The 12,727-nt window shown below is 37.2% G+C and overlaps 1 protein-coding gene across 1 annotated transcript in view; it reads right to left on the bottom strand.

The window, feature by feature from the left end:
- The window catches only part of STK33 (serine/threonine kinase 33), a 57,079-nt gene extending 45,235 nt beyond the window's left edge, over window positions 1–11,844 (bottom strand). The window contains exons 1-4 of the mRNA XM_036323041.1: window positions 11,283–11,844; window positions 10,062–10,175; window positions 6,199–6,312; window positions 2,543–2,647 (exon numbers count right to left, since the gene is read on the bottom strand). Coding sequence (XP_036178934.1) covers window positions 2,543–2,647; window positions 6,199–6,312; window positions 10,062–10,175; window positions 11,283–11,510 — 561 coding nt within the window. The 5' untranslated portion in view covers window positions 11,511–11,844. The remainder of the gene's footprint in view (window positions 1–2,542; window positions 2,648–6,198; window positions 6,313–10,061; window positions 10,176–11,282) is intronic.
- Window positions 11,845–12,727: the final 883 nt, after the last annotated feature.

A 12,727-nucleotide genomic window follows, 5' to 3' on the forward strand; every position in this document is an offset into this window, starting at 1 on the left:
ATCATTAATTGGCTGCCTCCTGCACATGCTCCACTGGGGATCGAGCCTGCCGCCAGGGCATGTGCCCTGACTGGGAATCGAACCATGACCTCCTGGCTCATGGGTCAGCACTCAACCACTGAGCCACACTGGCGGGCTATGATCACACTCTTATTCATCATTATATTGGAAAAATATTCATTGTCTATCATGTACAAGAAGGACATGGAAGCGTAAGACACAGTCTCTATCCTCAAGGCGCTCACAGTGTGGTTATAACTAAAAATCAGGTAGTAAGTGTTGGTAGAAGAGGCAGGCCCCAAATGCCAGGAAATTAGAGGAGGGAGGCCTCTGCCGAAAGAATGCTCACTGAGGAGGTGACATTAAAGGCAGGTCTGATTGCCTAGATAGCAATGTAGGGGTAGAGACCATGGACAAGAACTGGCAGAACATGTAGTATTTGCAAAGATCACAAAACTGGCTGTTAAAAGAACACCAAATACCTCAGTGTTAATAGCACTGGGAGTCTGGTAGGGCAGAGGAGAGTGGAGTGGTGGTGAGGGGAGGCCTGGTTATAGGGTCTCCTATGTCACAGGAAGAGGAATTTGGAACTTTTCCCCATATGCAGGAAGGAGCCACTGAGGATCCTGACGCTGGTGTCTGGGTGGGGGAAAGGTGTATGCTATGATCAATTCTGCATTTCTAAATGAACCTTCTAGCAGGAATGTGGAGTAGGGCTCAGCAAGCTTTTGCTGTAAAGGCCAGAACCAGACAAGAAATACTTGCAGCTTTGTGGGCCATACAATCTCTTTTGTAGCTACAGAACTCTGCAGTTATAGCATAAACAATACAATGAAACTTTATTTATGGACTTTGAAAATTCAGTTTCATATAATATTCAGGTCATGAAATATTATGCTTTAAATTTCTTTCAAACTTTTAAAAATATAAAAGAACCTTAGCTTATGTGCCATAAAAAGTAGGCACGCACCAGATGTGGCTTGCACACCGTGGCATGCTGACCTGTTTACAGGGGCAGAGGTGAGGCACCGAAGAGTGACAAGAAGAGGAAGAAGGAAAAGACGTGAAAGATACCCAGGAGAAAGAAGCAGTGGGGCTCGGTGACTAATGGGCTGCGAGTGGTAAAAGCCAGAGATGAAATGCCTCTTCCATATTTGCTGTTTCTGTTGATGCGCATTAAGATCACTTTAGGTATTTCAACAGTCAGTCAAGTCATCTAATGAGTAAAAAAGATCCAGTCAAGTCTTTTTCACACCTACTGCTATTCAGTCACAGAATACCCTTTCTGTCTCCATTCTATTCTATACTGCTAGATTTTTGTTGCTGTTTTTAAGATTTTGGGGCCTGATTCTATTCTATAACCACCAGGAATGAAACTTCTGTGTTCAATCAGCAAGCATGAAAACAGGAAGAGAAGGTTAACACCTTTTCCTTTTATAGTCAAAATTCTGATTCACTAAACCCGGGGATGCTTTAGAATTTCAGAAGTAACTATTCTGCAAAGTCTAACACACATAAGCTTTTGAACAAGGCCATATTTTTTCTGATAGCACTGCAAAGGTCTTTGGTACATGAGATGGTGAGTCAGTGAGCTATTTAGAAGGAACAGTTACATTAACTTACAATATAAATTGACATCAATTTTAAATATGTACACTGGTAAAAGTTATAGGAATAAAAGTTTTTTAAAAGTCTTTTCATAATTATTAGAAATAATCGTGTCAATCTGGAGAGCATTTGGACTCACAAGAAACCACAGCAACTAAGTGAAGTCGATACTATTATTAAATCCATTTTATAGATGAGGAAACTGAGGTATAGAGAGGTTGAGTAATTTGTCATAGTCTCATAGCAATAACGGAGCCAGGATTCAGAAGCACAGGCAATCTGACCCCAGAGTCCAGGTGCCTAATCACTACATTATTTTGCCTCCAAACTGAGAATCACCCAAGCCCACAGGCACTAAACAATCTGGAGGCAGAATAGCAGATCCCAGGCTTCAGAACAACTCTGAATGAAAATCACAGGCATTCAAAGAGAACGAGAGCATCTGGGGAAGAAGGAAGATTACACATGCTGGTAAGACACAGATGACAAAATATCTTCTACCTAGTGCCAAAAATGTCCAAGCTAACTTTATTACAAAGTTATGACAATATTCCAAGAGGCTATAATGGAGAAGTCAAGAATCAAAGCAAAATGAAGCCATCTCTAAAGAAGATCTAATCATTGTTTGATTGTATATGGTATTGTTTCAATTTTATTTTATTTTATTTATTAGTTTTGTTGCTGTTGTTTCAATTTTAAAGATTCGTTTTCAATATGCCACCTAAAAATATCACTAAAGTCATCAATCTAACCATCAGGCACCTAATTATACAATCAATAATGAAAGCCCTCCAGGAAGCTCTCCTCCATCTTCAGCGACAAACTCGCGCCAAGGACTCGAGCAACAGTGCCTCAAAGGGATTTCTTCAGAAGGGAATGGGGTTCATTCTGTAATAATAACTCCTTTTAAAATGCAGACGTGCTGAAGCATTACCTTGGGCGTCTCAAACACCTGTTCCAGATGTATGATGTGCTCATGCTTCACACTTTTTAGGATGTTCACCTCCTGTTCAAGTAACTTCACAGCAGAGCTTCCAGCCTTAAGCAATGAGACACACAGATTTCACATAGGAATGTCACTACTACATACCTCACTATAAAAGTTAGTTATTTTTTTTAAATATATTTTATTGATCCTTTACAGAGAGGAAAGGAGAGGGCTAGAAAGTTAGAAACATCGATGAGAGAGAAACATCGATCGGTTGCCTCCTGCACATCTCCTACTGGGGATATGCCCACAACCCAGGTACATGCCCTTGACCGGAATCGAACCTGGGACCTTTCAGTCTTCAGGCCGACACTCTATCCACTGAGCCAAACCAATTAGGGCAAAAGTTAGTTATTATTAAATTTTTTCTACATCTTCTTGAGAAGTTTTTTTTATAAAAAATAACATGCAACTTATTTCTATAATAAAATTAAAGTATGTCCCTTTGTCTAATTTTATATATAATTTTACTTTTAACTACATCTGTTTCTTAAATTTTTCTATAAATTAGCTAAAATATGGTCTCTGTCCCCTCTCAAAAATTACTCTAATTTTTAATAACCTTTTTAGTATTTCCTTCCAAATCATGTTAATCCTTTGGTGTTAGCAAAATAAAAATACAATCTACTTTCCAAGGACATCAATTGGAGAAGATAAAAACAAAGTGTTTTTCTGCTTTGTTGCTGTTTTGCTTTGACTATATTTACATAAATCAAAAGAAACAATGGGAAGTGAGATTCTACACTCAGCCCTGCATTCTATCACTTCCTGGTCCCCAGGCCTCAAAAATTAACTGAGGAAGAGAAATCGAGATCTTGCCTTCCGACCAATCTAATTCCAACTTTATCTCCTTACATGTAACCCTTAACCAAGCCTGCCAGCAAACGGTAAAGCCAGCAACAAGGCCTCCAATCAGAGTGTAAGCCACTGATTTTCTACAAGGTCATCTAAGAAATTTTAGGACTTCTCAGGCCCCCACACCATTACCACCACACCTATCATCACCCCCTATTGAATCTAAATTACCATCATTTGCAAATAAGCATTGTCCTCATGCACACAAAACATCTCTGAAAGGAATAACAAAGGTTTTATCCCTCCTTCCTCACACCTCCCCTGCCCCTCCAGGTTTAGGAGAGTACACATCGTTTTTTAAAGGTTTGAAAAGGGATTGATCATAAGGCAATCTTTACCTAAGTAAGATTTTACATACGTAGTAGGGTCATTCCTGCTTCCACTGACTTTTACCCTTTAGCATCACCATCGCAGGAGCGAAAAGAAAACTGGCCACCCACTCTGTCCTACCCATGGAGGATGAAAGTCACATTTTAAGGTTATCCTAAGAGAGTTTAGAGAAATAGTGACTGTGAGGAGTAAATTTCTGTCTAGACTAGATATGGAAGCTCACCGCAATTTCTCCTAAAATCCACCTCAATTCTATTCCTACCTCCCTCACCAAACAGCTTGGCCTGTATATAACACAGTAATATACTGTCCAATTCATATGTTGATTATATAATTTTATTTTACTATCTTAGAGTCCTCTAAACTCTCAGCATCAATATGTGTGTATGAGATTATGAATTCCTAAAATTGTAAGCAGATATCTGACTGTACAACCCTAACCCTAAACCCTAACCCTACCTGACGCCGAAGGGGCAAAGGAAATAATATCCCATGTAACATCATGGTTCTAAAATTCTGAAGAGTTGTAGTAAAGTTCTGGATCTCCCTTTATTAAGATCCACATGTTACTTTATTAATCCTTTTTACCATATGATTTCACTCATATGTGGAATTTAATGAACAAACTGAACTACCAAGCAAAATAGAGAGACTCATAGGTAGAGAGCAGGGTGAGTGGAGGGATTAAGCAAAACAGAAAAAAGGGAGAGAGAGAACTCATGGACATGGAGAACAGTGTGGAGATTTACTGAGCGTTGTGTATAAGCCATGACATTTAATCTGGAAACTTCCTTCTTTTGAGCTTGTATTTGCTTCTCCTTTGCTTTGGAAAACGAAGATTCTCACTTGTGTTTATTAGAGATACTGTTTTTTACAACGGGAGGCTCTAAGTCAGTCGGGCCTTAGTCCTGTAATTTTTCATTTTACTCCAAAGTCATGTGTGACATGCTCTTCTTTATGATTTTGTTGTATTTTCAGAAAAAAATAGAATCAATTAATAGATATTCAAGTGTCTTAAAATTCTAAAATATAACTCACCACAATGATAACTAAAAATGTTCATTGTAGTGTTCGCTTCGGCAGCACATATACTAAGTTGGAACAATACAGAGAAGAGAAATTTGCATAATCTCTCTTCGTAAGGGTGTCCAGCAAATCCTGTGACGCGTTCCATTTAAAAATAAATGTTCAATGTAGTTTACACTCACAAATAGTAGCTACTATGAGTTTGTTATTGTGCCTGTTTGTCCCATAGTGTTTAAAAAACACACAAAGAGCTTCATTCACAAACAGATGTATAAGTTTATGCAATTGAAAATATTTCTTATTTTCAGAGTCGTTAAAATTTTCTGCTGTATTAACTGACCATGTACTTTATTAATCTTTAAGGAGAAATGCTATGTAATTTGCTATCATTTGTTTTAAGGAATACGTAAAAAACCTATTGTCTCATTTCATAATTGTAATATTTATCATTGGAAATCTAAGGAAAAGCTCTGGTAGGTGTGGTTCAGTTGGTCTTCCCTTGCACTAAAGGGTGTTGCCTGTTGGATTCCAGATCAGGGCACATGTCCAGGTTGCAGGCTCAAACCCAGTGTGGGGTGTGTAGGAGGCAGCCAATCAATGATTCTCTCTCATCATTGATGTTTCTCTTTCTCTCTCCCTCTCCAGTCCTCTCTCTAAAAATTAATTTAAAAATAATAAAATAAAATTAAAAAGTGAGAACAATTGCAACACACATGACAGTTGCTTTAAAGAAAAAAAGAAATCTAAGGAAAAATATATATAATTTTTCCCCAAGCATAGAAATTTTTTAGAAGTTGATAAAATGAACAGGTATAAAACCTGAGGACTTAGATTCTCCCTTAAAGAGAAGCCTAGTCATTCTCCAGCACAGGAGAAATCCAGTGAGGAATACAGTGGGTGTAAGTAAATAGTAGATAGGTGGGGGGGAGGAGGAGGAGCGATTCAAATGAAAAGAGCAGGTAGGATGATGAATAAACTAACAATGAGGAAATGGGAAATCAAAGGAAAGGGGAGAACAGGAGAAAAGTAGTGCAGAACCACATCAGGAGAGAGTCCCAGGACTCATGTCTGCCTAAGGCATCTCCAGGCAGTAGCCCTACATTAATACATACTGACAATCAGACCTTACCTCCAATCACTCCGGTAACCTTTAGCTCTATTTGGTTATATTGGTTATGTTAGTTATCCTTTCATTTGCTTTTTCCAGATACACTTGTCTACCTGACTTTAAGAATTGGTCCTTTCCCAGAAGGCTAGAGAAATGCCCACAGACCCCAGGGACCAGCCTGACCCCGGCCCACAAGGTCAGAGGCAGGTGTTTTAGTGCAAAACGATACCCCACCCACCCCACCCGGCACTGCCCTCAGGATGATGCTGATAATAAGCCTTACCTTTTCTTTGTTCACTTTTTTAATTGCCCACTTAGTTCCTGTTTCCTTGTTTATAGCTTCAATGACCACTCCAAAGCTCCCTTTTCCCAATATTTTTCCAAATGTGTATATTTCCTGGATAAAAAATAAGAGTTCTTTTGTCTCTCCCTGCCATTCATTGGGTATTAAAAAATAAACACTAATACTGACAGATATCTACCCAAGGGAAGAGAGATTCTGCTCTAGGGTGAAATCAAATTGAAGACACCATATATTTGCTTCAATATTAATAGACACATCTTAATTAAAGAAAAATAAGCTTTGATGGATTTCATTAAATGTCCTTTGGAGGAAAACCATAAAAATCCTAACGGGGAAAGGTACAAAACCTCAAAAGCATAAAAATTAATCTCTTACAAACTATAATAATAAAATATATTTGTAAGAAAAAGGAATGAAATATTAGTACAGACATACATACATATATACGTGTATATAAAATACATACATTCCCAAAATTATCCCAAAACTCTGAGAGCTATACCATAAAATTAACACATATTAACCATTGAACAATTGCTTTCTTGTTTATCAAGTAACACTTTTTCTTTATCTTCATTATGTCTATTAAGAATCTCCGCCGAAACCGGTTTGGCTCAGTGGATGGAGCGTCGGCCTGCGGACTGAGAGGTCCCAGGTTCGATTCTGGTCAAGGGCATGTACCTGGGTTGCAGGCATATCCCCAGTGGGAGATGTGCAGGAGGCAGCTGATCGATGATTCTCTCTCATCGATATTTCTAACTCTCTATCTCTCTCCTTTCCTCTCTGTAAAAAATCAATAAAATATATTAAAAAAAAAAAAAAAAGAATCTCCTTTGTTGTTTTATTCCTTTTGTTTTAGACCAAGCCATATGTGACAGAAATCTTGATATAAATCAGCACTGAGGAGAAAATAAAATCCATCTGTAGTTACACTATCCAGGCCAAGAATCCTTCCTCTTATCATTCAACTTCCGCTACACACACAGGATGTACTGGTCTTGCTGACACCAGGCCACTTGTTTACGCTTTCATTTCTCGTGAATTTGGTTGGAGGAGTCAGTCTCCCGCATCCAAACCAACAAGAATTTCTGGACCTTGCGAGTTTCTGAACAGCTGAGGTAATGCCACTGGGCAGCACCTCTGCTGGGTCAGCCAGCGAAGTCTTCCCTAGAACTGCTACTGTCTCTGTGTGATCACTTTCACCTTCACCATCACAGGTCAATTAGTTGCTAGGCTTCATATTTTCTACTGTTTACTTTCCTTTCTTTAGTAAAAGAAGATTCAGTGCCCAACTAATCATTTAGCTTTCTTGAAGGGCTTCCCTAACTGCACTGTGGTGCTTGTACACATTGGCCCTTAAACACTATTATTACTCTCTTGCTTACATTTTCACTCAATTTTCTCCAAGATGGTCTAGAAGCTACTTAAGAAGTTCTTCCTTTTGTATCTTTTAAAAAGTCTATCCTGAAACCTTGTAGATAATATATTCATTTTTAGTGCATGGGGGGGGAGGGGCAGAGGGAAAGAAGGAGAGAGGGAGGGAAGGAAAGGGAGGGGAGGGGAGGGGAGAGGAGGGGAAGAAGAAAAAAGAGAGAGAGAAGGAAAGGGAAAGAGAAAAAGATGGGGAGGGAGAGAAAAGAAGAGAGAGGAGGGAAGGGAAGGGAAGAAAGAAGGAAATATTCAGTTTCAACATGTTAGACTTTCCCTAGGTATTTCCTTGTGATATACACTTTGGGGGCTACAAAGTTGAATAAAACATAATTCCTCTTTTCTCAGAATTTATAATCTCCTCAAGAGACAAGATTATTCTTAAGTCAGAAAGCCTTACGTTAAAATAAAAATATAAAATGATGTTGGGGCCAAAGACTAGAGCTAAAACACTGGGAGAATAAAATAAACATTATCGAAGAGGTGGCTTCTGAGATTGGCATGTGAGGGAACAAAGACCAAAAAAAGATTTTTTCCCCCCAATAATCCAAGCAAGGCAAGGAAGGCATTACAAAGGGATAGCAAACATGGAATGAATTAGTGAACTGGTAAGTGAATGAATCAGTAAATCCAGTCAGCAAGCCAGCCAGTCAGAATCCTCCTACATATACATGTTTGAGAGAAACGATAGACTGGGCATGTGAAGTTGAACCCTGGGAGGAGCTCCAGATTTATGGCCATGCATATTATACACGGAGACTCCTAGGCTCAGGCACATCCTGTCCCCAAGACACTGCTTTCTGAGGACTTATAATTACTTTGGCTCTCCTCCCTCCCTCACAATAGTGAGAATTAAAGTCGGAAAACTAAGATGATGAAAATAAAATATTTTACTTTTACAATATTTATATGCCACTCCCAACTGCATGTTATGTAAAATTAGTTAAATCTAAATTTAAATGGTCATTTATACTTTTTTCTCCACAGAACAAAATAATCGCAACTCTATAACCATTTCCCTAATTTTTCTTAACCTTTAAAAACTAAACTCTCATTTTCTTTCTAAATATATAGAACCACAACTTAGACACAGAATATTAATGTTGTTTAAGTAAGACTTTTTCAAATGAGGACTGGATAGAGAAATAGCCCAATTGCCCAACTGTGGGGTTTTTTAATAAATTAATCTTTTTCTTCAACTACCTATTTTGATATCATTACATAGTGATAAAAATAAGAAAATGACTTCTTGTTTGTACTAATTTTAAGAGGATGCTACTAAAATAGTAATATAGATAGATTTTTATTGACATAGAGCAAGTCCATGATATAGTGTGGGGTGTGAAAACATGCCTGATGCTATCACATTATGAAAATGTTGAGAATGTGTGTATGGGGAGGTGTCTCACATTAATGTCTGGGAAGATGTTCATTTAAATATCGAGCACTTATCACTGGGAAGTAGAATTTTGGATTATTGTAACTTCCTTTTTTATAATCTACCAAAATATTTAGAATCTTCAAAGTGAGCCTATCCATTAAATAGAGGAAGAGAAACTTCAACTGTACCAGTTAAGGTTATTTGTCAAAAATATGTACATACTTAGAATATTTAATAATTTAAAACAAAACTGAAAAGAAAAAAATAGGATGACTTATACATGCATAAAAAATAAAGTAGAGGTAGTAAATGTTAAAACTGATTATCTCTGGCTCATGATTTTTATTTTTTTTCACTTTTCTATCTATGGTTTCCTAATTTTTCACAACAAACACAGTTGGATTTTATGAAAGCTCTTATGACTAAATTTAAAACTCAGTAAATTTATAGGTTTTTAAAATTCTTTAAAAGGGGAGATTTAAACTTTTCAAGTCAGAATTTCTCAGGAAGTTTTTCTGATCACTTTGAGTATATTGCCAAATATCTCTTAAAACATTTTTTAAAGTTAACATTATTGCAAAATTCTTCTTGTAGTTGTTGTTGCTGAAGTTCCTTTAAACTGATGTTAAAATAACATTTAATTCCTAAAATGGTACTAACATTTAATTCATATTTATATGTTAGAATTAGAATCCTAGGAAGACAATATTGGTATTCATCCAACCTGAGGCCGCAGAAAATGGCCCCAAGGAAGTGAACAGCCAAACCACCTCAAGTCATCTCAGCTCTCTCTGCATTTTAAAGAGATCTATACCAAGACTCCACAATTGCCCTCAGCAACAGGCAAGACCTGAAGGCCGAAATGTTCGCATTTTATCTAATAAGTAACGACTTGGACATCCTTGAAAATGGTAAATTTCCCCTTTCCTTTCCTTCCCTTCCTTGGAGACTTACTTTTAAATCATTCTTTGCCATTAACCATTGACAGAAGAAACCTGAAATTCCCTGGTCACTTCACTTTATTTCTAAATACCTGAATAGCAGCTCCGTCGTCCAGCCTGATGTGAGGAACTTTTACTTCGGAAACGTTGCCCCGACCCCACTGTTGTTGAGATGGCTTTTTCTCTATATTTGAGGATTTTGAGGGCTTAGCCCAAAAAGGAATTAAAAAAAAGTAATTAAGATATAACACACTTGTTGAGAAAGTAAGAACCCCAATTTAGATTATATGACAAATCTTCAATGTGTGCCATGATATTTATTGCATACAATATAATTCACTGTCTTTTTCAAATTCAAAGCCCTATATAATGTTTTGGCTCATTGGGCTAAAAGAGACCTTAAGAAGTCACTCAATCTAATCTCCTAAATCCAAGCAAGTGTACATTAGAACCTGCATAGCAGATAAATCATAACTTACTCGATGATTCTTTGAAATCGTGAGAAGGCAACTTCACAGCTTTCTCAATCATTCTTGTTTCAAAACATATCATCTCAAATAGGTTATACATAAAAAATTATTGGCCAGACATTCACAAAATATGCTTTGAATAAAAATAACATAGTAACAACTCACTCAGTAACAGCTAAGTCAGAGACACCTACATGGCAATAATTATACTGTAATACAAATCAGGAAAGAACAGTTTAAGGGGAGAATTTGAAAAAGGTACAACTTTGAGGGCTGAGAACCTAACTTTTCTTAAATGCACTGCTTTCTGTCTCTACAGCTGTGCTATATCGAGTGAAGCCGTGCACACTGCCTCTTCTCCAGAAAGGTGAGTGCACCCAACCCAGTCCAACTGGGTAGGCACAGACTGTTGTAAATAAAGCAAATTGATCCTGGGGAGTATATTTGAGATTCCATCTAAATAACCAGAAATTGTCTTAAATAATAACTACCCTCTATCTAACTACAACCATAAATGTCATTCTGCATTTAAAAAATCCCCAAATTCAGATTTAATTCAACTTGAAAACCAATTTATTTCTATATAAGCCACTTTTAAAGAGAAACTGGAACAACATTCTGAATTATTCATAATCCTGGGAAATAATTAATATGGGCAGTGTTGGAAATATCATAAAAGAAAGTACGAACCAACTTTGCTCACCCCCTATGTAAAAAAGTAATGTCTCTTTAATAGTTCAGAAGGCAGTGAATTAGCTGACAAGGGCCCATGAATGAAGCCAGGGATGGGATTAGAGAATGAGATTTCGACTTGTGTTCAAAAACAGAATCTTTGATATTTACCACATCTTTTGCAAAGGCCTTATATTTAATAAGTCGTTGTTCTTTTTTCCTCTCCAGGGAAATTGAAGAGTCTGGTTCACCAAGGCTTGATGTACCTGACGTGTCCGCTGCCACTAACACTGGAATAAGCCTTGTTTTACTGGAACTGACACAAGGTGCATCTTTCTGAGAAGTAGATGAACAGTTGGGACACTTGGCGGTTTTTTTCCCAAAGCCACTATCAGCCATTTTCTGAACTCTGCAACAAAAGCAACTTGAAAGAAAGATGCTTCCACTCTTTGAGGGAAAGAACCAGACCAAAAAAAAAAAAAAAAAAATAGGTAAGCTGATGGCAAAGTTTGTAACTTCCAATTGGTGAGGTCCTTATGTTAATGATGCACTAAACTTATATTCACACATGAGAGCTGCAGAAAGAAAAGAAATCACCGTTTAGAAAATTCTTTCTTATCCTATCACCCGCCTAGAAGTGAGAGGAAAAACTAGCAACTAGCACCAAAAGCATCCTGCCTAGCCCTCGCCGGTTTGGCTCAGTGGACAGAGCGTCGGGCTATGGACCAAAGGGTCCCAGGTTCGATTGTGGTCAAGGGCACCATGTGCCTTGGTTCTAGCCTCCTCCCTACCCAGACTGGGGCTCCTGCAGGAGGCAACCAATCGATGTGTTTCTCTCACATAAATATTTCTCTCTCTTTTTCCCTCTCTCTTCCATTCTAAAAGATCAATGGAAAAATATCTTCTGGTGAGGATTAACCAAAATATTTTTTTCTAAAAGCAAACATACTGCCTATAAATGAAAAGTTACTATTTACAACAAAATTAGGACATATTTCTAAAAAGCAATGGATTCTCATCTTTCAAAATTGAATTCTTGAACTCTAGAAATTTTATTTGCTTTACCATCAAAAGAACCATGAAACTGCTGAAAAGCATAGTCTAAGGAAGTCAATTAGGTGAGTTGATATAAATTTTTTAAATGAAATAAAATAGATAACATCAGAGTATTTTACATAGATCCTTGAAAAGGCTTAAAATACTGGTACAGAACATACATTACCATGATTTCAAAATTTAAACCTTGGTCTAATAATTATTAGAGAAAATACATATTATACACATCACAAAGAAGTAGACAATTTGATTTTATAAAACAATCTAATTCTAAAAGTTCAAAGGCAATATTAGAAGTATCCTCATTTTTATACTTAAATAGCAAAAATAGGAAATAATGGGTGCTGTTTTCCCTGAGTGCATAATATGTATGCCCAGCAATCTACCTAACTAAAGCTATTGGCAGAAATACGGTGCCAAGTTGAAAAGATCTAAGCTAAGAAAGGAGGGAGGAATGTGTTCTGTGGTACATGTAAGAGAAATTTCCAGAAGTAACTGGGAATACATTATTATAGTCTTGTGCCATACTATTTCAGATATTATTTAAAAGTATACAGGGT

Source organism: Myotis myotis, unplaced genomic scaffold, assembly GCF_014108235.1.
Source record: "Myotis myotis isolate mMyoMyo1 unplaced genomic scaffold, mMyoMyo1.p scaffold_m19_p_10, whole genome shotgun sequence".
In the NCBI taxonomy this organism is placed as follows: Eukaryota; Metazoa; Chordata; class Mammalia; order Chiroptera; family Vespertilionidae; genus Myotis; species Myotis myotis.